Source organism: Panthera onca, chromosome B1, assembly GCF_046562875.1.
Source record: "Panthera onca isolate mPanOnc1 chromosome B1, mPanOnc1 haplotype 2, whole genome shotgun sequence".
NCBI lineage: Eukaryota > Metazoa > Chordata > Mammalia > Carnivora > Felidae > Panthera > Panthera onca.
In genome coordinates this window covers 161,695,498-161,721,771 of record NC_138342.1, presented here as the reverse complement: position 1 = coordinate 161,721,771, position 26,274 = coordinate 161,695,498, and the positions used below count along the sequence as shown (strand labels likewise).

The 26,274-nt window shown below is 36.2% G+C and overlaps 1 protein-coding gene across 2 annotated transcripts in view; it reads right to left on the bottom strand.

Moving 5' to 3' along the window:
* Window positions 1-24,410, bottom strand: part of LOC132691796 (A disintegrin and metallopeptidase domain 3-like) — a 137,618-nt gene extending 113,208 nt beyond the window's left edge. For both annotated transcript variants that reach the window (XM_060653509.3, XM_078445525.2), the window contains exons 1-4: window positions 24,272-24,410; window positions 23,658-23,737; window positions 19,226-19,281; window positions 11,885-11,963 (exon numbers count right to left, since the gene is read on the bottom strand). In XM_060653509.3, coding sequence (XP_060509492.1) covers window positions 11,885-11,963; window positions 19,226-19,281; window positions 23,658-23,737; window positions 24,272-24,329 — 273 coding nt within the window. In that variant the 5' untranslated portion in view covers window positions 24,330-24,410. The remainder of the gene's footprint in view (window positions 1-11,884; window positions 11,964-19,225; window positions 19,282-23,657; window positions 23,738-24,271) is intronic.
* Between the last annotated feature and the right edge of the window lie 1,864 nt (window positions 24,411-26,274).

The following is a 26,274-nucleotide window of genomic DNA, read 5'->3' as shown; positions in this document are numbered from 1 at the left end:
AGATGTTGGTGAGGATGCTGAGAGGTGAGAACCCTCTTATACTGTTTTGGGAATGCAAACTGGTGAAGCCACTCTGGAGAACAGTATGGAGGTTTCTCAAAAAGTTAAAAATAGAACTACCCTATGATCCAGGATTTGGTATTTACCAAAAGAACACAAAAATACAGATTTGAAGAGGCGCATACACCTGATTTTTATAGCAGCAATATCAACAATAGCCAAAGCATGGAAAGAGCCCAAATATCCATCGACTGATGAATGGATAAAAAAGATGTGGTATATATATGTATATATTACTCAGTCATCAAAAAGAATGAATTCTTGCCATTTCCTATGACGTAGATGGAACTGGAGTATATTATGCTAAGTGAAGTAAGTTAGAGAAAAGATAAATACCATATGATTTCACTCATATGTGAAATTTAGGAAAGAAAACAGATAAACACATGGCAAGGTGGAAAAAAGGAGAGAGGGAAGCAAATAATAAGAGACTCTTAATGATAGAGAACAAATAGGGTTGGTGGAGGGAGGTGGCTTGGGGATGTGCTAAATGGGTGATGGGTATTAAGGAGGGCACTTGTTATGATGAACACTTGGTGTTGTATGTAAGTGATGAATCACTAAATTCTACCCTTGAAACCAACATTACACTACAGGTTAACTAATTCGAATTTACATAAAAATTTGGAAAAAAAATCATAAAGCAAACCTTCACAAATTTAAAAGGATCGAAATCATATAGGATATATTTTCTAAACACAATGAAATCAAACTAGAAATCAAAAGACAAGGACAACAGGAAAACTCTCCAAATTTGAACAATACACTTTTAAAAACCCATGAATCAAGAAGTCTCGAAGGAAATTTTATAAGTACATATAATTGTATTAAAGTGAAAATACAATATATTCTTTTAGGCTGCGGCTCAAGCAGTGCTAAGCAGGAAATTTTAGTCTTAAAATGCTTATAATAGTAAAGAGGGAAGGTCACAAATTGATAATATGTTGTTCTATCAATGAACTAGAAAAAAATTAAACCAGAATAAGGTATAAGGGAGAAAATAAACCTAAGAGCTAAATGCTATGACATTGAAATAAGACAATAGTATGGAAAAAGCAAAAAACACTACTTCTTTGATAAATTCAATAAATTGAAAAATCTCTAGCAGGACTGACAAAGTTAAGCAGAGAGAAGATGGCAATCATTGACGTCAGAAATGAAACACTTCTATTAAAAGGATAGTAAGGACTGTGACAAAACTTCACCCATAAATTCCATACCTGAAATGGAATGGACCTATTCCTTAAAAACCACAAACCACCATAACGATACATATAAAACAGATAAAGAAGATATTCCTAAAACTATTAAATAAACTGAGTTAGTAATTAAAAATCTTCCACATGCATATACACACAAAAATTCCCAGGCCTAGTGATGTCACTAAAGAATTTTACCAAATATCTTAAAAATTAACATATACTTTATATAACATTTTCCAGAAAATAAAATAGGAAATAACACTTCCCAATTTATTTTATGAGGCCATTAATACACTAACAGAAAAATTAGATAAAGTCAGTACAAAAAGAGAAAATTATAAACCAATATTTCTCATGAACCTTGACAAAAAATTCGTCAAGAAATTATTAGCAAATCAAATCCAGTCATGGATAAGAAGAATTATCCACCAGAACCAAATTGTAGCTTTCAAGATATGCAATACTGTTTTAACATCTGAAAATAAGTCATGAAATCCATCATATCAACAGGCTAAAATAGAAAACTCATATGATCAGATCATACAGAAAGCTATCTGTAACACACAACATTTGATGGGGGAAAAAAAGCTGTTAGCAATCTAGAAGTAAAGATTTCCTCAAATTTATAAGGAGTATATTAAAAAAAAAAAAACAACAACCGGGGCGCCTGGGTGGCGCAGTCGGTTAAGCCTCCGACTTCAGCCAGGTCACGATCTTGCGGTCCGTGAGTTCGAGCCCCGCGTCAGGCTCTGGGCCGATGGCTCGGAGCCTGGAGCCTGTTTCCGATTCTGTGTCTCCCTCTCTCTCTGCCCCTCCCCCGTTCATGCTCTGTCTCTCTCTGTCCCAAAAATAAATAAAAAAAAAAAAAAAAAAAAAAAAAACGTTGAAAAAAAAAATTTAAAAAAAAAAAAAAAACAACAACCATTATCCTCAAAAGGATTCAGAAAGACTGAATACATTATCCCTAAGATTGGGAACAAGGTGAGAAAGTTTGCCCTCACTATTGTGATTCAACACAGCACTAGAAGTTGTAACAAGCACAGTAAAGCAAAGCAAAGAAATAAAAAGCATACAGACTTAAAGGGAAAAAAGAAAAATGTCCCTATTTGTAAAAGACATATCTATGTAAAAAAAATCTCAAGGAATCTATCTAAAAAACAAACTTTATAAAATTAATGTGTGACTTCAGCAATGATGTAACCAGATCAACACAAACAAATAAATTGTATTTCCAGATAACAACATGTGGAAACTGAAATTAAAATACAATACCATTTACAGTTGCTCCAAAGAAAATAAAATGATCTGGTATATAACTTAAAAAAAAACTCTGTGCAGGATATGAATGCTAAAATTACAAAATGCTATTGAAAGACATAAATGAAATAAATGAAGAGACTCACTGCATTCATGGGTTGGAAGACTCAACGTGTCAAAAATGTTAATTCTTGCCAAATTGATCTATAGGGTTAATACAATGTCTATCACAATACCAGCAAATTTGTTTGTATTCATGAAATAATCTAGTCCAAAATTTATATGAAAAAGCAAAATATTTACTATAGTCTAAAAATCTTGAAAAAGAATAAAGTAGGAGGAATCATGGTGGCCTATGTAAATGCCAATTTACAGGTAAACTAAGGAAAATAGGATGGTATTGACAGTAGTATAGACACATAGAAGAACTGAAGAAAATAAAGAACCCAGAAATATTTCCACAAAAATATGCCCCATTGACTTTTTGACAAAGATGCATGAGCAATTTGATGCAAAACAACCTTTTATATCAATGGTGTTGGAACAAATCACTTCTTCAGTCAAAAGAATGAGGCTTGATTCATTCAAGTATCACACCCTACACAAAATTATCTCAAAGTGAACAATTAAATGTAAATAAAAGTATAAAGCTTTTAAGACAAAAAAAAAAAATAACATGCAATCTTGAGGAACTAGGGATACATGGAGTTCCTAAATTTGATACCTCAGCCTCCATTCATAAAAGGAAAAGTTGATAAATTAATTCTCATCAAAATTAAAATTTTCTGATCAATAAGAGACCTTATAGAGAGGATGTAAAGACAAATTACAGACTGGGAATAAATATTGGCAAACCACCTATCTGGCAGAGGACTTGTATTTAAAAATATATAAACTGTTTAAAAACCAACAATAAAAAACAAACCAATCCAAGTAGAAAATGGGTAAAGGACATTAATAGACATTTCATTTCATGAAAATATGTTCAATATCACTGGACATTAGGGAAATGCAAATTAAAATTGCATGAGATATCACTACACGTCTATCATAATGACTAAAATTTAAAATCTTGTTACTTTTAGTTTTTTTTTTTTTTTGAGAGAGAGAGAGCAAGCGAGCAAGGGGGAGGGACATAGGGAGAGGGAGAGAGAGAATCTTAAGCAGGTTCCATGCCCAGCATGGAGCCAGATGCCAGGCTTGATCTCACAACTGTGAGATCTCGACCTGAGCCGACATCAGGAGTCAGATGCTTAACCAAATGAGCCACTCAGGTGCCCCTAAAAAAATTTAAATACGGATGAAATGGTGGCAAAAATGCAGACACTCCATCTTTCCTACATTGCCAGTGGAAGTGTAAAATGGTACAGACACTCTGGAAAATACTTGATAATTTATTTTAAAAAACAAACAAACTTACCTTATGACCTAGCAATCATATTCCTGGGCACGTATCCCAGAAAAATAAAAATTATGTCCACACAAAAAATTTCACATGAATGTTCATAGAAGCAATACTTTAAATAGTTAAAGACTAGACAAGGTAAAGTGTGAGAACATGTAGAGCTGGTGTTTCTTTGTGGGAATGTGGTTGTTTAGAAATTCAATTTCTTAAATAGATTTCAAGTGATTGAGATTTTCTATTATTTCTCCCCTCAATTTTGATAAGTTGTCCTTTTCAGCAAAGTTGTCATTTCATCTAAATTACCAAATTTATTGACATACAGCTTTCATAATCCTCCAAAATATCATTTTATTTTCTGTATGACTAATCATGTCTCCCTACATCCCTAATATTGATGGAATTTGTTTTTGTTCTAGAAGAGTCTTACTAGGGGTTATTAATGTTAATTAGTCCTTGTAAAGAACTAAATTCTGACCTTTAATTTTTTCTATTCTTTTTCATTTTTCTATCTCATTGATTTCTACCCTTATCTGCATTATTTCTTTCATCTACCATGTTTTAACCCTTTGTAGAGTTTTGCATTTGGTATAGGAAGGCAAATTAATTTAATGGCAACCATTCTGAACCCTCTTGTTTCTGAGTTTTAGACCTTGGGTAGGGAACTGGGGTGATAAGAGTATCTCTTACTCTAAAGCTTGACCTTTCCTCCTAAGAATCAGTCTTTCTGGTCTCAGTTGAATGTCTGGGTGTCAGCAAAGTCACCCTACTCTGTCCAGGCTGAAAATACAACATCTCCCAACACTGTTTGACCTTTAGTATTATCTCCATTTTACTCTCTGCCCTTTAGTAGAGTTTTATCCAGCACATAGGCAGGCTAATCTTTAGTCAGGGACATAAGGGCAACTCCCCTCTCCATAAAAAATCATACGTCTCATGGCCCCTCTTCTCTGGTCCTGTGTCATGCCAGTTCCAGCTGCTTCAGCAATGCTGAACTCCAAATTCTTCAAGTTCTGCCTGGTTCCAACTCCCTATGCTCTGGTTAAGACTTTATCCTCGGAGGGCCAAGTTGAATGTGACTCATCTTCTGGGCTTTCTTTTCTCTCAGAGAAAAAAAATTCCTGATCAGCCTATTGCCAAATGTCTCAAAATAGGAGTCTCATGTATTTTGTTCTGCTTTTTACTTGCATATGGTAAAAAACAAAACAATGTTGTACTAATTATTTTTAATTTCATTGTCTCTCAGTTGCAATGTGGCAATAGAATCTGACTCTTCACTTGCATTTACTTCTTCCCAATCATCTGTTCTCACAAAATAAATATCTCACAGACTAAAGCTAACTTTCTCACATACTTAAAATTTCTTGACTCCTATCTGCATTTTGGGAACAACACAAACTCCTGTGTTTCCCATGTGAACCTATTCAGATTCTATACTCAACATGCTTTTGCATCCTCACTTTCCCTTTCTATAAGGCAGTTCTTTCTATAAGGTCATTCCACACAGTAATTCCCACTACTTCCTCCTCTGCTCAGGCCCTACAAAATCTCAATTAAAATGACTCTGGGGAAGAGCCAAGATGGTGGAACAGCATGAAAGTTTTTTGTGTGTCTTGTCTCCGTGAAATACAGCCAGACCAACATTAAACCATCCTGCACACCTAGAAAACTGATCTGAGGATTAACATAACAATCTGCACAACCTGAACCACAGAATTCAGCAGATACACAACATGGAAAGGTGAACTGGGGAAGAGAGAAGCCACGGAGGACAGGGAGCTGCTTTTGTGTGCAGAGAGAGGACGGAGACGGGGGACGGAGGGGAATATGGGAAAAGCACCCCCCCAAAAGCAGCTGGAGAGAAAGTGGAAAAGTGGAAACAGCCACAGGGACTGAACTAAAAAGGGATAAAGGAGAAAGGAGAGGGTTTAAACTACATTAAGACTATAAACAGGGGGAGTGCAGAGTCTGAAACTCCACAGCTAGATACCTGGCAGTGCTCTGGTGGGAAGGGCAAATCCCCTGGAGCAAAGTGGAGCCTGGGGTTCTTCAGGCCACATGGGGAGAGGTGGTTCTCCTGCTGGGAGGACACCTGGTAGAGGCTGTGTGGGTCCCCCAAAGGCAAGGGCCCAGTGGACCCAGGAGAACAACCACATTCACTGGTGCTGGAACACCATCGTTAAGGGTGAAGCATGGTGTCAGATGTGTGTTGTGATTTTCAATAATCCCTCAAACTCTGCTGCTACACTATCACACAAACTTTTTCTGGGGCGGGCTGGCACCCGGCCACAGTCTCTAGGCATCAGCAGCAGCATGTTCCCACAAACTTCCTGGGTGCAGCCAGCACCCAGCCATTGCACGGTGAGACCCTCCTGCAGAGGGGCAGAACAGGTCAAAGCCACAGTCCCTCAGAAGTAACAGGTTGGGAAAAAGAGCTGCATCTGAGACAAAACTCAGGAAGGAGACACTGCCTGGGGCTTGGTCACGGACTGTGTAAAACTGGGGAGTGGACAGAAGTCAAAGACAAAGGATGGGTGCACAATTGCTGTTCAGGGAGAACAGAGTTCCAATACTACAGACTGGGTAGCTGGGTGCACCATTTTCACCACTCCTGTGAATGAACATACACACCTACAAGCACCACAAAAATCCATCCCAGTAAGCTAAGCAGCGCCATCTAGTGGAGAACAGAGCCATTACTCTAAGTCATGCCCAAATGGGCAAACTTCACTCCTCAGGAACACAAGTCTCTCTGCCTGCTTAGTGTATAGACTATAAAGCTCATCATAATTTGACTTCTAGGGGAAAATAAAGTAATTTCAGTTGTATGTCACTCTGTTCGCTGGTCCATCTATTGAATTTCCTTTCTTTTCTTTTTTGTTTCTTTTCTTTTTCTTGAATACAGAAAGAGAAAAAATTAATTTTTATTTCCAATTTTTGTTAAAAATACTTTTAATTTTTTTCTACTATATTTTCTACTTTTGTGTAATATTTTTAAATTCTATTTTACTTCCATCAATTAATTTTAGTCTACTTCAGTGTATCCATTTATCAAAATTTCAAAGAATTTCCTTTTGTTTTTTTTCTTTTTGTTTTTTCTTTCCCCTATTTTCTCTAATCTATCAAGCCCCTTTCAACACCCAGACTAAAGATATAGCATCATTTATTCCATTTTGTGTGTGTGTGTTTGTTTTTATTTTTTTAATTTTAGTATTTCCTTAATCTTATTTTTTATTTTAATTTAATCTAATTTAATTTTAATTTTTTTATTTACCTCATTTTTTACCTCTCTGAGGGGAGAAAAGATGAAAAAACAAAAACAAATAAATAAAGACCAAAGCAACAAAGACTAGAAAGGACCAGAGAACACCACCAGAAACTCCAACTCTATAAGCAACATAATGGCAATAAATTCATATCTTTCAGTACTCACTCTAAACATCAATGGACTAAATGTTCCGATAAAAAGACATAGGGTGACATAATGGATAAGAAAACAAGATCCATCTATATGCTGTTTACAAGGGACCCACTTTAGACCTAAAGACACCTTGATATTGAATGTAAGGGGATGGAGAACCATCTATGGTCAACAAAAGAAAGCCAGAGTAGCCATACTTATATCAGACAATCTAGTCTTTAAAGTAAAGATTGTATCAAGAGATGAAGAAGAGCATTATATCATAATCAAGGGGTCTATCCACCAAGAAGACCTAACAATTGTAAACATTTATGTGCCAAATGTGTCAGCACCCAAATATATAAAGCAATTAATCACAAACATAAAGAAACTCATTGATAGTAATATAATAGTAGGGGACCTCAACACCCTGCTCACAGCAATGCACAGATCATCCAATCAAAACATCAACAAGGAAACAATGGCTTTGAATGACACACTGGACCAGATGGACTTAAAAGATATGTTCAGAACATTTCATCCTAAAGCAGCAGAATATACATTCTTCTCCAGTGCACATGAAATATTCTCCAGAATAGACAACATACTGGGACATAAATCAGCACTCAACAAGTACAAAAAGACTGAGATCATACCAGGCATGTTTTCAGACCACAACACTATGAAACTCCAAATCAACCACAAGAAAAAATTTTGAAAAGGTAACAAATACTTGGAGACTAAAGAACTCCAAATACTTGGAGAGTAAATAACATCCTACTAAAGAATGAATGGGCTAACCAAGAAGTTAAAGAGGAAATTAAAAAGTTCATGGAAGCCAATGAAAATGATAACACCACAACCCAAAACCTCTGGGACACAGGAAAGGCAGTCATTAGAGGAAAGTATATAGCAATCCAGGCCTTCCTAAAGAAGGAAGAAAGATCTCAGATATACAACCTAACCTTTCGCCTTAAAAAGCTGGAAAAAGAACAGCAAATAAAACCCAAAATTATCAGAAGACAGGAAATAATAAAGATTAGAGCAGAAATTAATGCTATAGAAACCAAAAACAAAAACAAAAACAAAAACAAAAACCAAAAAAACAGAACGGATCAATGAAACCAGAAGCTGGGTCTTTGAAAAAATTGACAAAATTGATAAACCACTACCCAGTTTGATCAAAAAGAAAAAGAAAAGGACCTAAATAAATAAAATCAAGAATGAAAGAGGAGAGATCACAACCAACACAGAAGAAAATAAAAACAATAGTAAGAGAATATTATGAGAAATTATATGCCAATAAAATGGGCAATCTGAAAGAAATGGACAAATTCCTAGAACCATATACACTACCAAAACTGAAACAGGAAGAAATAGAAAATTTGAACAGACCCATAACCAGTAGAGAAATCAAATTAGTAATCAAAAATCTCCCAAAACACAAGAGTCCAGGGCCAGATGGCTTTCCAGGGGAATTTTCCCAAACATTTAAAGAAGAGTTAACACCTATTCTCTTGAAGCTGTTCCAAAAAAATAGAAATGGAAGGAAAACTTCCAAACTCTTTCTATGAAACCACCATTACCTTGATTCCAAAACCAGACAGAGTCCCCACTAAAAAGGAGAACTATAGACCAATTTCCCTGATGAACATGGATGCAAAAATCCTCAACAAGGTATTAGCCACCCGGATCTAACAATACATTAAAAAAATTATTCATTCTGATCAAGTGGGATTTATACCTGTGACGCAGGACTGGTTCAATATCCACAAAACAATCAATGTGATTCATAACATCAATAAAAGAAAGGACAAGAACATATGATCCTCTCAATAGATGCAGAGAAAGCATTTGACAAAATACAGCATCCTTTCTTGACAAAACCCTCAAGAAAGTAGGGATAGAAGGATCATACTTCAAAATCATAAAAGCCATATACAAAAGACCCAACACTAGTATCATCCTCAATGGGGAAAAACTGAGAGCTTTCCCCCTAAGGTCAGGAAAAAGACAGGGATGTCCACTCTCACCACTGTTATTCAACATAGTATTAGAAGTCTTAGCCTCAGCAATCAGACAACACAAAGAAATAAAAGACATTCAAATTGGCCAGGAGGAGGTCAAACTTTCACTCTTCACAGATGACATGATATTCTATATGGAAAACCCAAAAGATTCCACAAAAAACTGGTAGAACTGATTCATGAATTCAGCAAAGTTGCAGAATATAAAGCCAATGCACAGAAATCGGTTGCATTCCTATACACCAACAGTGAAGTGACAGAAAGAGAAATCAAGGAATCGATCCCATTTACAGTTGCACCAAAAACCATAAAATACCTAGGAATAAATCTAACCAAAGAGGTGAAAAATCTATACACTGAAAACTATAGAAAGCTTATGAAAGAAATTGAGGAAGACACAAAAAAATGGAAAAAGATTCCATGCTCCTGGATAGGAAGAACAAATATTGTTAAAATGTTGATACTACCCAAAGCAATCTACATATTGAATGCAATCCCTATCAAAGTAACACCAGCATTCTTCACAGAGCTAGAAAAAATAATCCTAAAATTTTTATGGAACCAGAAAAGACCCCAAATAGCCAAAACAATCTTGAAAAAGGAAACCAAACAGGAGGCATCACAATCCCAGACTTCAAGCTGTACTACAAAGCTCATCACAATCCCAGACTTCAAGCTACACTACAAAGCTCATCACAATCCCAGACTTCAAGCTACACTACAAAGCTGTAATCATCAAGACAGTATGGTACTGGCACAAGAGCAGACACTCACATCAATGGAGCAGAATAGAAAACCCGGAAATGGACCCACAAACGTATGGCCAACTAATCTTTGACAAAGCAGGAAAGAATATCCAATGGAATAAAGACAGTCTCTTCAGCAAGTGGTGCTGGGAAAACTGGACAGCGACATGCAGACGAATGAACCTGGGCCACTTTCTTACACCATACACAAAAATAAACTCAAAATGGATGAAAGACCTCAATGTAAGACAGGAAGCCATCAAAATCCTCAAGGAGAAAGCAGGCAAAAACCTCTTTTTGACCTCGGCCACAGCAACTTCTTACTCAACACATCTCCAGAGACAAGGGAAACAAAAGCAAAAATGAACTATTGGGACCTGCACAGCAAAGGAAACAATCAGCAAAATTAAAAGGCAACCAACCAACAGAATGGGAGAAGATATTTGCAAACTACATATCAGATAAAGGGTTAGTATCCAAAATCTATAAAGAATTTATCAAACTCAACACCCAAAAATCAAATAATCCAGTGAAGAAATGGGCAAAAGACATGAATAAACACTTCACCAAAGAAGACATCCATATGGCCAAACTGACAGATGAAAAAAATGCTCAACATCACTCATCATCAGGGAAATACCGATCAAAACTACAATGAGATACCACCTCACACCTGTCAGAATGGCTAAAATGAACAACTCAGGAAACAACAGATGTTAGCGAGGATGTGGAGAAAGAAGATCTCTTTTGCACTGATGCAAACTGGTGTAGCCACTCTGGAAAACAGTATGAAGGTTCCTCAAAAAGTTAAAAATAGAACTACCCTACGAGCCAGCAATTGCACTACTAGGCATTTATCCAAGGGATATAGGTATGTTTCCAAAGGGCACATGCACTCCAATGTTTATAGCAGCACTACTGATCATAGCCAAAGTATGGAAAGAGCCCAAATGTCCATTGGTGGATGAACGGATAAAGAAGATGTGGTATATATATACAATGGAGTATTACTCAGTAATCAAAAAGAATGAAATCTTTCCATTTGCAACTATGTGGATGAAACTAGAGGATATTATGCTAAACAAAATTAGTCAGTCAGAAAAAGACAAATATCATATGACTTCACTCATATGAGGACTGTAAGAGACAAAACAGATGAACATGAGGGAATGGAAGCAAAAATAATATAAAAACAGGGAGGGGGACAAAACATAAGAGACTCTTAAATAAGGAGAACAGAGGGTTCCTGGAGGGGTTGTGGGAGGGGAGATGGGCTCAATGGGTAAGGGGCATTAATGAATCTATTCCTGAAATCATTGTTGCACTATATGCTAACTAATTTGGATGCAAATTACAAAAATAAAATTTAAAAATATTTTCCAAAAACAAATAAATAAATAAATAAATAAATAAACAAATAAACAAACAAATAAACAAAATGACTCTGTGTTTTGGGGTTTCTTATTCTTAGCTCCTTAACTCACTTTCCCTCTAAGACCTCTAAACTTGTCATAGTTTAAAGGACCTGTTTGGATAGGAGATTCGAGTTCCAAGTTTGAAAAGTAGTTGTTCTATTCAGTCTGTCTTCCTACAAATTGCCATCTTATATTTGGGCTTCTAATCTGTTTGCCGAATAATTCTGTGGGATAGAAGGCATCCTTTTGCTTTCCACCAACAGCACTTTAATGATGTATGTATGTATGTATGTATGTATGTATGTATGTGTATACATATATATATATATACACAATAAAAACACATAAATCTACAGAACACAAAGCAAAACTTACCTTCATAAATGAAGAATCTGGATACAATGTTCCTGATTTGTTGTATGCATACACAAGGAAATGAGGGTCTAAAAATGACCTAATTCAACGAAAGGAATGACACTTCACTGTAATAGTAATATAAATACAAGCAAAATCATGAAATTAAGCATAATTTACATTCAATTTTACCGTTTCAAATATCCAAAAATTAAATTGAGCCATCTCTCCATTATCTCATTTGCTTTCTGACAGCATGTTTTGTATATAGGAAAACATAATAAGCAGTATAATCAGATACCAGTAGGGACATCATAATGACATAGATCTATGTATAATAAAACCAGGACTTCCAGATTCCCACAACAAATTTTCTTTAAGATCCAACCATCAGTAAATCTCAGGGCATAAATATATTTGCTAACAAGTAGCCATGGATTGATAAGAAACAAAAAATATATGCTTTTTCTGATAGTTTTCATGAAATTGTGCTGTGGTAAAAACAACCTCAGAATTCTCAATGCCTTAAATCAACAGTGAATGTTCTTTACATGTTTATTGTCAACCCCACACTATCTTCATTCTGGAACCTGGGAAAAGACATACCTCCTACCCGCTGAAACATGCTTTTCTTGTAGCAGAAGAGGAAAAGAAATTGCAGAAGCACACAATAGTTCTTAAAGCCTTTTTTAGAAGACTAGTGTTTTGCTCAAATTTCATAAGCTAAATGATCTCTACAGACAAACCTCACATAAATGGTACCAAAGTGAAATCTTACAGAGAAGATAGCGATTCTTACAGAACAATCTGACACCATTATTTATTGTGGAGAGAACTGGGGTTTCTCAAGGATTCCAGATATCAAGGGGCAGTTCAATGCCAAGAGTCAGAGAAGGACTACAGCATTCACGGAGTGCATACTTTCACCACTACTTCTCTTTCCAGACCTCCTTCATCTTTGCTCATTCCTGACAGCTTTCTCTTTTCCTCAATTTAAATAACAAAACCAGAGGGCTTCCCAGAAAAAAACTGATATTTATCAGCTCATATTGCACACATATTCAAGGACATCCCAAATATTCTGGGTTGGTTTATATGCAAGTACCTAGAACACAAATTCTGGCACAAGGGCAGAGCCTCATTTTAGTAACTAAGCATGTAAATGAAGGTGGTGGAAATGGAAACCCAGAATCATTTCCCAGGAAAACGAAATTCAACAGATTTCTGAAAAGCATAATTAAAAGGAGAACATATTTGCAAATGACATATCAGATAAAGAGTTAGTATCCAAAATCTATAAAGAACTTACCAAACTCAACCACCAAAAGACAAATAATCCAGTGAAGTAATGGGCAGAAGATATGAATAGATACTTTTCCAAAGAAGACATCCAGATGGCTAACAGACACACGAAAGGATGCTCAACATCATTCATCATCAGAGAAATACAAATCGAAACCTCAGTGAGATACCACCTCACACCTATCAGAATGGCAAAAATTAACAACTCAGGAAACAACAGATGTTGGCAAAAAAGTGGAGAAAGAAGATCTCTTTTGCACTGGTGCAGCCACTCTGCAAACTGGTGCAGCCACTCTGGAAAACAGTATGGAGGTTCCTCAAAAAACTAAAAATAGAACTACCCTACAACCCAGCAATTGCACTACTAGGTATTTATTCAAAGGATGCAAAAATGCTGATTCATAGGGCCACATGCACCTCAATATTTATATCAGCACTGTCAACAAATAGCCAAAGTATGGAAAGAGCCCAAATATCCAAAGACTGATGAATAAAGAAGAAGTAAGTGTGGTATATATATATATATATATATATATATACACACACACACACATACACACACACACACACACACACAATGGAATACTTCTTGGTGATGAAAAGAATGAAATCTTGCCATTTGCAACAACGTGGATGGAATTAGAGTGTATCATGCTAAGTGAAATAAGTCAGTCAGAGAAAAACAAATATATAATTTCACTCATACGTGGAAGTTAAGAAACACAACAGATGAACATAAAGGAAGGGAAGGAAAAATAAGATAAAAATGGAGAGGGAGGCAGACCATAAGAGACTTTTTTTTTCAATATTTATTTATTTTTGAGAGAGAGAAAGGAAGAGACCGAATGGGAACATGGGAGGGGCAGAGAGAGGGAGACACAGAATTTGAAGCAGGCTCCAGGCTCTGAGCTGTCAGCACAGAGCCCTACATGGGGCCCAAACTCACAAACCGTGAGATCATGACCTGAGCCAAAGTCAGAGGCTTAACCGAGTAAGCCACCCAGGAGCACCCATAAGAGATTCTTAAATATGAAGAACAAACTGAGGGTTGCTGGAGGGGAGGTGGGGGCAGGGGGAGAAAAGGGCCAAATGGGCTATAGGCCTTAAGGAGGGCACTTGTTGGGATAAGCACTGGCTGTTATATGTAAGTGATGAAGCACTGGGTTCTACCCCTGAAGCCAATACTATGCTATATGTTAACTAACTTGAACTTAAATAAATAAATTTTTTAAAATAAAAGGATAAAAGTTTAGTTTGCAAGTTTATTCATCCTGGGTATAAAAGTATACTTTTGCTTCTACACAAAACAACAAAGAAGCCTGCTTAGTGAAATAAAAAAATACAAATGACCATTCAATGGAAAACAACATTCAATGTAAGGAAAATGAACAACAAAAGGGAAAAAGGCAAAACTTAAAAGCAAGTTCCCTATGAGGTTGAATGAAGAAATTGATTACAGAAAATAATGATTATTTAAAGCAAAGTTAACAAGTTAAAAAGTTAATAAGCTTTCAAAGCATATCATTTAAGAAAAAAAATACTCAAAACTAAAATGATGATGACAGTTAAAAATAATTTAATAAATGTCCCAAAGAGAATTTGTGTGCTGAGAACAGAATTAGAGGCCTAGCCAATAAACAGAACAAATTTACTACCAAATAGGTAAAAAAACACAGCCAAAATAAAGATGTGAAAAATAGTTGAAGGAAAACCTATACTATAAAGGGCAGATCCATAAGACCCTGGATGAGACCATATATTTCCATAAAATGTTTTAAAATGTGTATGATTTGGGGTGCCTGGGTGACTCAGTCGGTTAAGCGTCCGACTTCGGCTCAGGTCATGATCTCACAGTTCATGAGTTCGAGCCCCATGTCAGGCTCTATGCTGACAGCTCAGAGCCCGGAGCCTGCTTCAGATTCTGTGTCTCCCTCTCTCTCTGCCCCTCCCCCACTCATGCTCTGTCTCTCTCTGCCTCTCAAAACTAAACGTAATAAAAAAAATTTTTTTAATGTGTAATGATTTAAAACTAAAATGAAAAATTAAGGGATTTATTCAATTATGAGAACAAAAGGGACATTTGCAGATATGAACAGGTTTAGAAAGCAACCCATCTGAAGAAAATAATCTGAAACTAGTCTAACTAAACAATACAAACTAAACTAATACAATATTGCATAAAATTGCAATAAAAGGAAAAAATAAAAAGAGAGCAGAAATAAAACTTGGAAAATGCAAAAACAGTTGGTAGGTAAAGAAACTGAAAGCATTGGATTTACATCGTAAATGTAAAAAGAATTTTTAAAATTCTACAGGAATATTATAAATTCAAGATGTGAGTGACACAAGTGAGGAATCTGAGAACCTATGAAAGAAAATATGAGTATAATGATTATATGAATATTTCATTTTTTTAGCAATAAATCCCACAAACAAAGGAAGAAGACAATAAGTAAGCTGGATAGCATGTTTGCAACATACAGAACGTATAAAGAGTTAATATCTACAGGAAACAAAACTTCCCACAGATTGATCATGGGAAAAAAAAAACAGAAAGAAAAGCAGAAGGATAAGCCATAGATTGAAAATAAATAACCCAAAACAAATGAATAGAAATAACAATAAAATAGCATTTCTTATGCATTAACAAAAATAAGTGAGTGAAGATACTCATTTTATTGAGAATGTAGAGAACAGAAATGTTTTTGAATTATTGGTGTGAGTGAAGACTGGTATAAATCCTTGGAAGTAAAAATTAGTAGCATACAGCACTCTTGACAATTGTATCATTTATTGCTCTTCAATTTCACTGGAGCCCAGAACATCATGGCCAAAGGTAGCCACAATACAGCTTTTCTTGCTATAAATATATAGGTTGACAAATAACAAGTGAGATATATTTATTCAATGGCTACATATGTATTTACAATCAATGAACTCATTCTGCACAAATCTGTATGAATGACTCTCAAATAAAAACGTTATGAAAAATTTTGCACAAAAAGCACAGCCTCAAAACGAGAAACACACCCAGTAACATAATTAGTATCTATTGCTCACACTTCTGGGTCAAGTGTGAGTAGACTTAGTAGTTCTGCTAATGGCGGCCGGGCTTGCTCAATGGTCTGGGATTCAGCTGAATGTTGACTTATCTAGAGATGATTAGGGCACCTTGGCTGTGCCCCACCTGTCTCCATCTCCCAGCAAGTTGGCCCAAGCATATTCTCATGGGGATGGCAGACAAACAAGATGGAGAGCAGGAACGCAGGGGAGCTTTTTCAAACCTCTGTTTAAATCAAGTCAGCTAACATCTTTTTGGCCAAAGTAAGTCACATAGCCATAGAATGGGCTACATGATTTGCAGGGCCCGTAGTGAAATTAAAATATGAGGTCTCTTGTTCAAAAGTATTAAGAATCTCAGGGAAGCAACAACAGAGAATTAAACCAAGTACAGAGCATGTCTAACCATGGAGTCCTGGAGGACCATACACCCATGAAGTTGGCCTTGCACAGATAAACTCATATCCAAGGGCTGGGAGTGGGGAGGCTGGGGTGTGATGCATATATTCCACCTCTTGATGATAGGAACTCAAAGTTACATGGCAAAGAGTGAAGATAAAGGCAAAGGTAAAGAATTGGGGTCACTTTAGTGGTCCACCATATTAAGATAAATTATATAGAGAAGTATTGTACCATTATGCGTATTTAAAGTAGTACTCAAAACATGATGATTTTTTTTAATTTAATTTTATTTATTTTGAGAGAGAGAGAGAGAAGCAGAGAGAGAGGGATAGAGAGAATCCCAGGCAGGCTCAGTGCTATTAGCTCAGAGTCCAATGCAAGGCTCAATCTCATGAATCACGAGATCATGACCTGAGCCAAAGTCAATAAATCAAGCAAAACATGATTATTTTTATTCATCTCTAGGCATACAGATGAGTAAGGATAAAATCATGACACTAGAGTATGTGTCAGTATCATAACTGTGATTAGCACTGGGGAGTGAAAGAACTATTTCCGGAAATGGAAATGATAGATTTCACTATTACCTGTCATGTACACCTTTTAGAAAAATACATAAATAAAATGCTTACATGTGTGTCTTTCATGATAAGAAAGTAATTATATTATTCTCAGAATTTTCCTTTTTTTAATGTCTAATCATTCAAAAGAAAAAAGCAAATATAAAAAATATTGGACTAATATAAACTATGGACTTTGGGTGATAATGACGTGCAGGCTCATCAATTATAACAAATATATCACTCTGGTGGGGCATGTTGATAATGGGGAGGCTATACATGTGTGCGGGGAGGCACAGGGTATATGCAGAAACACTCTGTACCTTCCACTCAATATTGCTGTGAACCTAAAACTGCTCTGAAAAATAAATATTAAATTAGAACCAGGAAACAGGAAAATGAAAATAGTTGATAATTGTTTAGATAACTTATTTAGGGAAACACAAATTGACACAAAGATGCAGTATAATATTTTGGCACATCTTGCATGCTTTTGAAAATCTAAACTGCTACTGTCTTTTCAGAAACTGGCATTATCTCTCAAAATCCTAATATAAAATGTGAGTAATAAAGAAGGTTGGTCTGGACATTATACCAGTAACTATATGCAAACTGCTTAGAAATATGTCTGGTAATTGATATGTGCCCCATAATGTCAGTTACTTTTGTTGTTTTGTTGTTATCATTATCACTATTATTACTTTTATTCATACTTCCTGATCCAGAAACACATTTCTTGATATCAGGCCTACAAAACAAAATCTCTATCACATAAAAACACACATACAAGGATGTTTATTGCAGGCCTCTTTAGTGACAATCCCTGGAAACAACCTCATTACCTATCAACCTGCCATACTACAGATGTTAGCTGTTAAAGAATGAGCTAAGATATATATATGAAGCAAGAAAATGAACACTGTTATTAAATAAGACCTGCCAATCACAGAACAGTATTTCCACTTGTCTAAAAACAAACCCATTTTAGCAGGTTTCTACATATTTTATTTAAAGGAAAGGTGAGATTTAGAATAGAAAGAAAATGGTGGAAAGATACACACAAGGTTATTAATTGGTGAAATTGGTTTCTTCACAGAGTGAAAATTTAAGAGATTAAAAAAATGTTGGTGTTGGGGCACCTGCGTGGCTCAGTCGGTTAAGCCTCCCACCTCAGCTCAGGTCATGATCTCACAGTTCATGGGTACGAGCCTCGCATCAGGCTCTGTGCTGACAGCTCAGAGCCTGGAGCCTGCTTTGGATTCTGTCTCCCTCTCTCTCTGCCCCTCCCTGACTCGTTCTCTGTCTCTCTCTCTCTCAAAAATGAATAAACATTAAAAAATATATTAAAAACATTAAAAAACATTCACAACATTTAAAAAAACATTAAAAACACTAAAAAAAAACATTAAAAAAATTTTTAAAGACCTACAGGCCAATATCCCTGATGAATATGGATGCAAAAATTCTCAACAAGATACTAGCAAATTGAATTCAACAGCATATAAAAAGAATCATTCACCATGATCAAGTGTGATTCATTCCTGGGCTGCAGGGTAGTTCAATATTCACAAATCAATCAATGTGAGACATCACATTAATAAAAGAAAAGGTAAGAACCATATGATCCTGTCAATAGATGCCAATAGAAAAAAAATGTTGGTGTAATATCAAGTAAAATGCTTAAAATCATGTATATAATCATAAAGTCATATATAAAATGACAGCATGAACAAAATTCAATATGGACAAATAAAGCTATTGCCTTAATTGTTACAGTGGTGGCTATATTGTAAAGAGTTATATAGACTAATTTTCATCTATCTGATATACATTAATTTCACATCATGAAATTAAAATTTGGCTCAAACATTAGACTTAAAATCTCACGATGAAAACTTGGAACTCTAGTCTGACTTGAATCACAAAGATGTAACATGTTAAATATAAGAGTCATGCTCTTGTTTAGGCTCAACTTAGGGTAGTGACTGTAAACATTTCAGAAACTAAAAACAACTGTATGAAAAGAATGTCTACTTACTGTTTTTCAAGGTGGAGAGTGTATATTTTCTGGTCAATTTTGATGGCATAAGTGACCTACAGCAAAGTATTCAGAGAGAATGTAATTATTAGAAATTCAAAATTCTTAAAATTTATTTACTCTTTCATATAAACATAGATCATATCACACATGTCTCAAAATAACATATGCATATATAAGTATATTGCTATCTTCTCTCCATCTTGGAATATATGACAGAATTAACCATAATTAAATTTCAATGAAATCAAGGAGTCTAAATCTGTTTCAAAACTAAGAGCATTAGTCATTAACATTTATTATCATAATGAAATTTTAATTTAAAATGGATACATTTAGAAATGTTGAGTAATCTTGGAAGAAACCTGAATTTCATTATCTTTTCTCTACTTTGCAATTTCTACCCCAAATAAATTGAAAATTAAATACAACATGGGTCCCCTTTTAAGATGATAGGAAGCGTCTCCAAGCTGTCAGAAGTGCTACCCACAGAATCTTCATCTCCCTGTCCTCTTTAGGAATTGCCTCAGCTGAAGAGGGTCACCTCACACCAACTCACAACTTTCTGATACAGCCCCCATTTAATGAGAAGCCCCCTCATTCCAACTCCAGATCTTGATGGGCCATGCCAGCTTCACACTTTGTTGAGACTCAGTTGAGTCTCTGTCTCCCCATTCCTGCTTCTTCTCATCCTTTCCGCAGGCGCTCATCACAAGAGCGTACCTGCCTTCATGAGAATCCTCTCAAAGACCACATCCCAAAGAATCCAATTTGTGACATTATCATAAAACATACACATGGTTAATTTCCACATTTGCAAAATGTAGAAAACATGGGGAAAAATGTGAATTTTGCTATTGAGCATGGTTGTCATTGGGTACAATTTTCTGCATAAGTCATTTTAAACCTTCTATAGTGTTCCGTCTTTTATAACTTACAACTCTTGAAAAAGGTGTGTTGACATCTCCCCAAATTATTGTGACATTGTTTTTCTCCTTTTAATCTATGGTTTTCTTCAGTACATTTTTTGAATCTTTGTTGGTGGGTGCAAAGAGGAATAAAATTTACAAAATTGCAAATGACTGTAAAGTATGCCTCTATGTCATTTCAGAATATGACTTGAATTTGGGGTTGTAATTTCTTCAATCTCATCTATTATTGTTTAATATCCATTATGACTTATGATTTCTTCTTCAGCCCATGAATAATGTAGAAGTGTATTTTTAAATTTCCATATACATTTTAAATTGTTTTAAGATTTAACTTAATTGAATTGTTACAAGATAAATACTGTATTGTCAGAATTTGATATTTTAACATTTTTTCCTTGTTTTTGTCAATTTTGTTGAATTAACTGTATATTCTTGAGAAGAATGTGCATTATTTACTATATAGTTGAATTACAGCTGGATTAGAAAAACACTACCTTTATTTCTGGAGTTGCCTACAAGTCTAGATGTTCTGACTCTCTGCTGAGACAAAGACAGTGAGGTTTAGAGGGTACTTTTTAAGGTTCAAAAACTTTTTAGACTAAAGTTAACTTCTTTAATGTTTCCCTAACCAGTTTGACAAGGTTGGCTTGGCTACTTAAAGCATCACTGAAAGCTTTTTAAGGAGTCCTCCAAAAGCCAAAATTCCTACCATAAGTCTCGTTATTTCAAGCCAGAGACTCAACATGTTCTAGAACGCAGAGACTGGGTTCATAGGAAGCTCACTGTGAGTGCTTCTGGAATTCCTGATATTTGCCTGAATTCTCTTTCTCTTGCTGCACTTTTGCCATTAAATAAAAGCATTATGGTGATATCCCATAGAGTTTAGTGAGTCCTAACAAATAGCAGAGAGGTAAAAACAATATATTCAATTTGATGGGTTCACTTCTATATAAACCCATCAAATAAAATAGTTTTGTTGTCCAAATTGTCTTTATGAATCCCTTTATGATTTGTAAACCAACACTTGAGAAAAACATTTTAAGATATCACTATGAAAATGGATTTGAAAAATTCTTCCTTTAGTGTAATCAGTCCTTATATGTGAGAGCATTTTTCTAAAAACATACAAACTTAGAACTGTTACATATTCCTAGTGAACTGAATATTTTATTAAGTAGCATGCTTATCTCTCATAATGGTGTGTGGGTATGTGTACTAAATGTTGGTTTTCTCCCACTTTTGTCATAGATACTCGTGTTTGCTTTTGGCTAGCATGTTCCCAGTATATGTCCTAAACATTTTAAATTCTCTGGGTATTTGTTTGGGTGTAATAGCTTTTATGAACACATAATTACTGGATTGTGTGTGTGTGTGTGTGTGTGTGTGTGTGTCATAAAACGAGACAAACAGACCACTCAGTCTATAAAACCCACCCCAGCGTCTAACAGTTTTCCAGTTGGCAATTCAATGCTCCTCTCAGATATTGCTACAGAGGTTCCAATCCTTGGATTCCTATCATATTCCCGTGTGTCTTTACATCAACACATCTTTCTTGAAAACAAAGTGTCCTAACCAAAACTAATTCATATAAAAAGGGAAGACAAGGGGCACCTGGGTGGTTCAGTTGGTTAAGCGTCTGACTGCTGGGCTCAGATCATGATTGCACAGTTTGTGAGTTCAAGCCCCACATCGGGCTCTGTCCTGACAGTTTAGAGCCTTCTTGGGATTCTGTGTTTCCCTCTCTCTGTCCCTTTCCTGCTTTTTCTCTCTAAAATAAATAAAACTTTTTTAAAAAGGGAAATCAAAATCGGTAAGAAATTAACAAGAAAAAAAAGATTCAAATAGGCAATATATGTAAAAGCATCTTGTCTTAAGACTTAATTTAAAAATGCCAATTAAAAGTGAAGCATTCATTATACTTATCACATTGACAGGAACGAGAAGCCGGGAGTGCCTGGGTGGCTCAGTTGGTTGAGCATCTAACTCGATTTTGGCTCAGGGCATGATCTCACAGTTTTGTGAGTTCAAGCACCGCATCAGGCTCTGCACTGACAGCACAGGGCCTGCCTGAGATCCTCCTTCTCTCTCTCTCTCTCTCTCTCTCTCTCTGCCCCTCCCCCGCTCACACTCTGTCTCTCTCAAAATAAATAAACTTAAAAAAAAAAAAAAACAGGTATAAGAAGTCTGAACCAAGCCTGCAAAAGCCCTCAAGAAGCATCATTATTCTTTGTTAATGAAAGTTAACTACAATAAAACTTTTCTGATAGATATTCTGTAATATGCATCATTTAAAAAAAAATTAATGTTTATTTATTTTTGAGAGACAGAGCATTAGCAGGGGAGGGGCAGGAAGAGTGAGAATCCGAAGCAGGCTCCAGGCTCCAAGCTGTCAGCACAGAATCCAACACATGGCTCAAACTCAGGAACCACAAGATCATAACCTGAGCCAAATTCAGACACTTAACCAACTGAGCCACCCAGGTGCCCCTGCACCATTTTTTTAAAATGGCTTGCCCATTGATCCTATGGAAATGACTACCAAGAAGGTTTATAAAACTACATGTTTAAATCTGACAAACAATAATGTTACATCCATATGTGAATGGCTATGAAAAATGACAGTTTTATTTATTATCATAAAAGTATATTCTAACTTTATAAATAAATTAAAAGCCAATTATCACACTTATATATTATTACTAAAATTATATGTGCAGGTGTGTGCATATCTCTAAAAATTCATTCAGTTCAAATTTACTACCTTTAGAAACTGAGGCGGACATTCACTTTCTGAACAACTCTGTCCTGTCTAGACTTAATTTTACAATGTACTTGCTTTACTTTTTAATCAGATTTAAAATAATATCACTTTCATTTTAACAGACATATACACCTATATACACAAATATAGGCATGAAGAAATTATATATTGTCATTTAAAAAATTTTTTTAATGTTTTTATTTATTTTTGAAACAGAGAGAGACAAAGCATGAGCAGGGGAGGGGCAGAGAGAGAGGGAGACATAGAATCTGAAGCAGGCTCCAGACTCTGAGCCGTCAGTACAGAGCCCAACGCAGGGCTCGAACTCACAGACTGTGAGATCATGACCTAAGTCAGACGCCTAAAGGACTGAGCCACCCAGGCACTCCATATATTGTCATTTTAAAAATTATGTTAAATAAATTTAAAAAATAAATAACATAAAAAGTTATGTTAAATAAAAAGTAAATGTTAGTGTGACCTCATTTACACAGGATAAATATTTAAATATACATATTCTGTTAAAAAAAAAGTCCAGTAGGCTATATATATCATTTTGTGTGATAGGGATTTGGGGCACTTTTTTCTGAGTCTGTGTTTTAAAAATGATTCATAACGTTCATTGGAAAATGAGAAAAATCAAGACACAAAATTTCAAAGGAATATGTGCATTGGCTGATTTGGGTCACGTAGCCCAGTAAAAATAAAGCACTCAAAAAAGAAGTGATTTCTTAATTACATGCGTTTCTGAAACTTCACCATCGGTGTTTGTCTCTATCTTCCGTGGCACTGTAATTTGTAGAAGTGATGTTTCAGGATCTGCAGTAAGGAAAACGCCTGTAAGCATTCCCCAGTGCCTGCCAGCATCCTTATTCTTCACTGGTCCTGCCACTTCACATCACTCTTTGAACTTCCACGAACTCATACACACACACACACACACACACACACACACACACACGCAGGTACGCTCCCACCACGGAATCAGACTTTGTGCATTCCAGAAGAGGCTACCTAGAAATGGGACGTGACCCTACCATCTTCCAGAGACACTTTGGGACTTGTTGACCTCCGCCCCAATAGGTGAAGAAGAGCTGCTCTCGGGACCCCACCTCCCAGAAGCGGCTCGCCCCCTCCTCCAAGTGCAGGGTCAGGCACGTGAGGACAACTGTCCCAGTACTGTTCTGAGCGCTCCCAGCAGCAGGCCCCGCAGGATCCTGACTCTAGGCGGGCTCTGACAGGACGCAGGGCTCCCCCCAGCCGGGCACAGGGTCCTGGAGCAAGCTTCTGGAGCCCGCCACGCCCACAGGCTCTGCGACAGGTGACCCTCTACGGAGCAGGTCCTACACTCACGATGGCCGGCGGAGGTCAGCCGGCCCAGGCCTGAGAGGATCAGCAGGACAGGCAGCATTGCGCGGCCTGGCGGCCTTGCCACGGTGATGGCGGTTGGCTGCGGAATGGCTGCCGCTCGCGCGCTGGGCCCTGAGCTCCGGGCCTGCAGGGAGTGGGGGCGGCGCGGGCGGCGGGGCGGTGGGGTGACGGGGCGATGGGGGGAGGGGCACGCGGCTGATCAGCCCGCCCCGCCCCTTCTGCTGACCCGCAAGCACAGCCACAGTCCCGGCGCCCACCCACCGCCCTCTGGGCTGTGGAGGCACAAGGCAGCCTGGCTTGGTGCACAAGTGGGCTTCGGCTTGGGCTTTATTTTCCAAATGCGGATATTTGAAACACATTTAGGGATTACATAAGGGTCATAAAGTGAAGTTTTCTCCTTTGGAAATGGACCATCTGTTGGTGAAGTGCTTGGCTGTATCAGTAGTCCACGTGATCATTTTCTGGCACAATGACTGAATTACTTTAGTGGAGAAAAACAAAATGGAAATTCACAATATGGTTAGTAGCAGACGGTTGCATGTTTTAACCGTGGCTACTGCGGTATTTCTATTTTAAGTCTCAGGTCGAAACAAACACACGTGCACACAAATAAAGAGTGTAAAAAAATCGTATAAATAAATTCTTCTATCGTAGATAACTTTGTTTCTTAAAAAACCCTTTGGTTAAGGAAATTAAGTAAAAGTTAAATATGAAATGGGTGTATGCAAGTGTTTTAATCCCTCATTATGGATTAGCAGTTTAAGTATCAGACCAAAACCAAAAAACAAATCACAACTGTGAAATCCTGTAAGAACAACTTTATTTTCCCATTATTTTATTTATTCCATTGTGAATAACTTGGCTTCTTGGAAAAATCTGTGGCTAGTAAAAGGTCAAATGTAAACATTTTCCCCATTGGTATGACATTCACACATGAAAACGGAATAACTTGGAAAGAAATTTCATTTTTTGGCTTAATATGCAGGTTGATGACTTGCATAATTTCAGTTTTGCCAGGACTTTTTTTGCCAGACAATTCTCAAGTTGTCCTTCCATGGAATACTTCTGCTCACATTCCTTAAATACAATATTTATCCACAAAACAAATGATTTTCTCAATTTGTAAAAAGAAAAAAAATGTAATGGAGTATAGCCTTTTAAGAATATATATATATATATATATATATATATATATATATATATATATACCTTTTTCATATTTTTCCTAAAACTACTTTTAGTGTCTATTTATCAAGAAAATATTGGTACAGGTAACAAATGGTAACAAAAGGGATTTAACTTAAAAATAGCAATTTTGCATATTTCACTAAAGTACTTACAGCCTAAGCATTTAGTTTTAGTGTGGTCCTTGGTGTATACTGTATTCATTTAATTTACTTGAATGTGTCTATGTACCTTAAAATTAGTATTTCATCTTTTTGTCAAATTATATAAAAAATGAGGGAATTAACATATCAAAATTATGTTGCTCTTAAAGTAAAATTTCTCCCTGATTGTCTATAACCTGATAAAACCAAAAGGGAAATATATACTTATTATCTAAATTCATTACTGTATTTGCATTGTTGGTATCAACTGCTAATTTTTCTGGGCATGATTCATAGGCATTCAAGTCATTTGAATTTAATTCAATAATTTTTATATGCTTATTACAAGCCTGAAACCAGGCAGATATCAAACTATGTGTGACACCGTCCCTATCTCCAAGTGCCTCAGAAACTAACAGAAAACTGAATGTGTATAAGAGATACCATAGCTAGAAATAAAAAATTCTTTGGGAATAAAGCTAATATAATTTTGTTTTCTTTACAGATATCAAGTGAACCTAGAGGTGGTTATAACAGTTGAGATGTGAGCCATATAGATTTGTATGGATGTTAGTGAAGTTTAGGACTTTATTCTTAAATATATCATCCAAGAGTTTTACTGAAAATAAATGATGGATTTTGTGTTAGAATGATAAC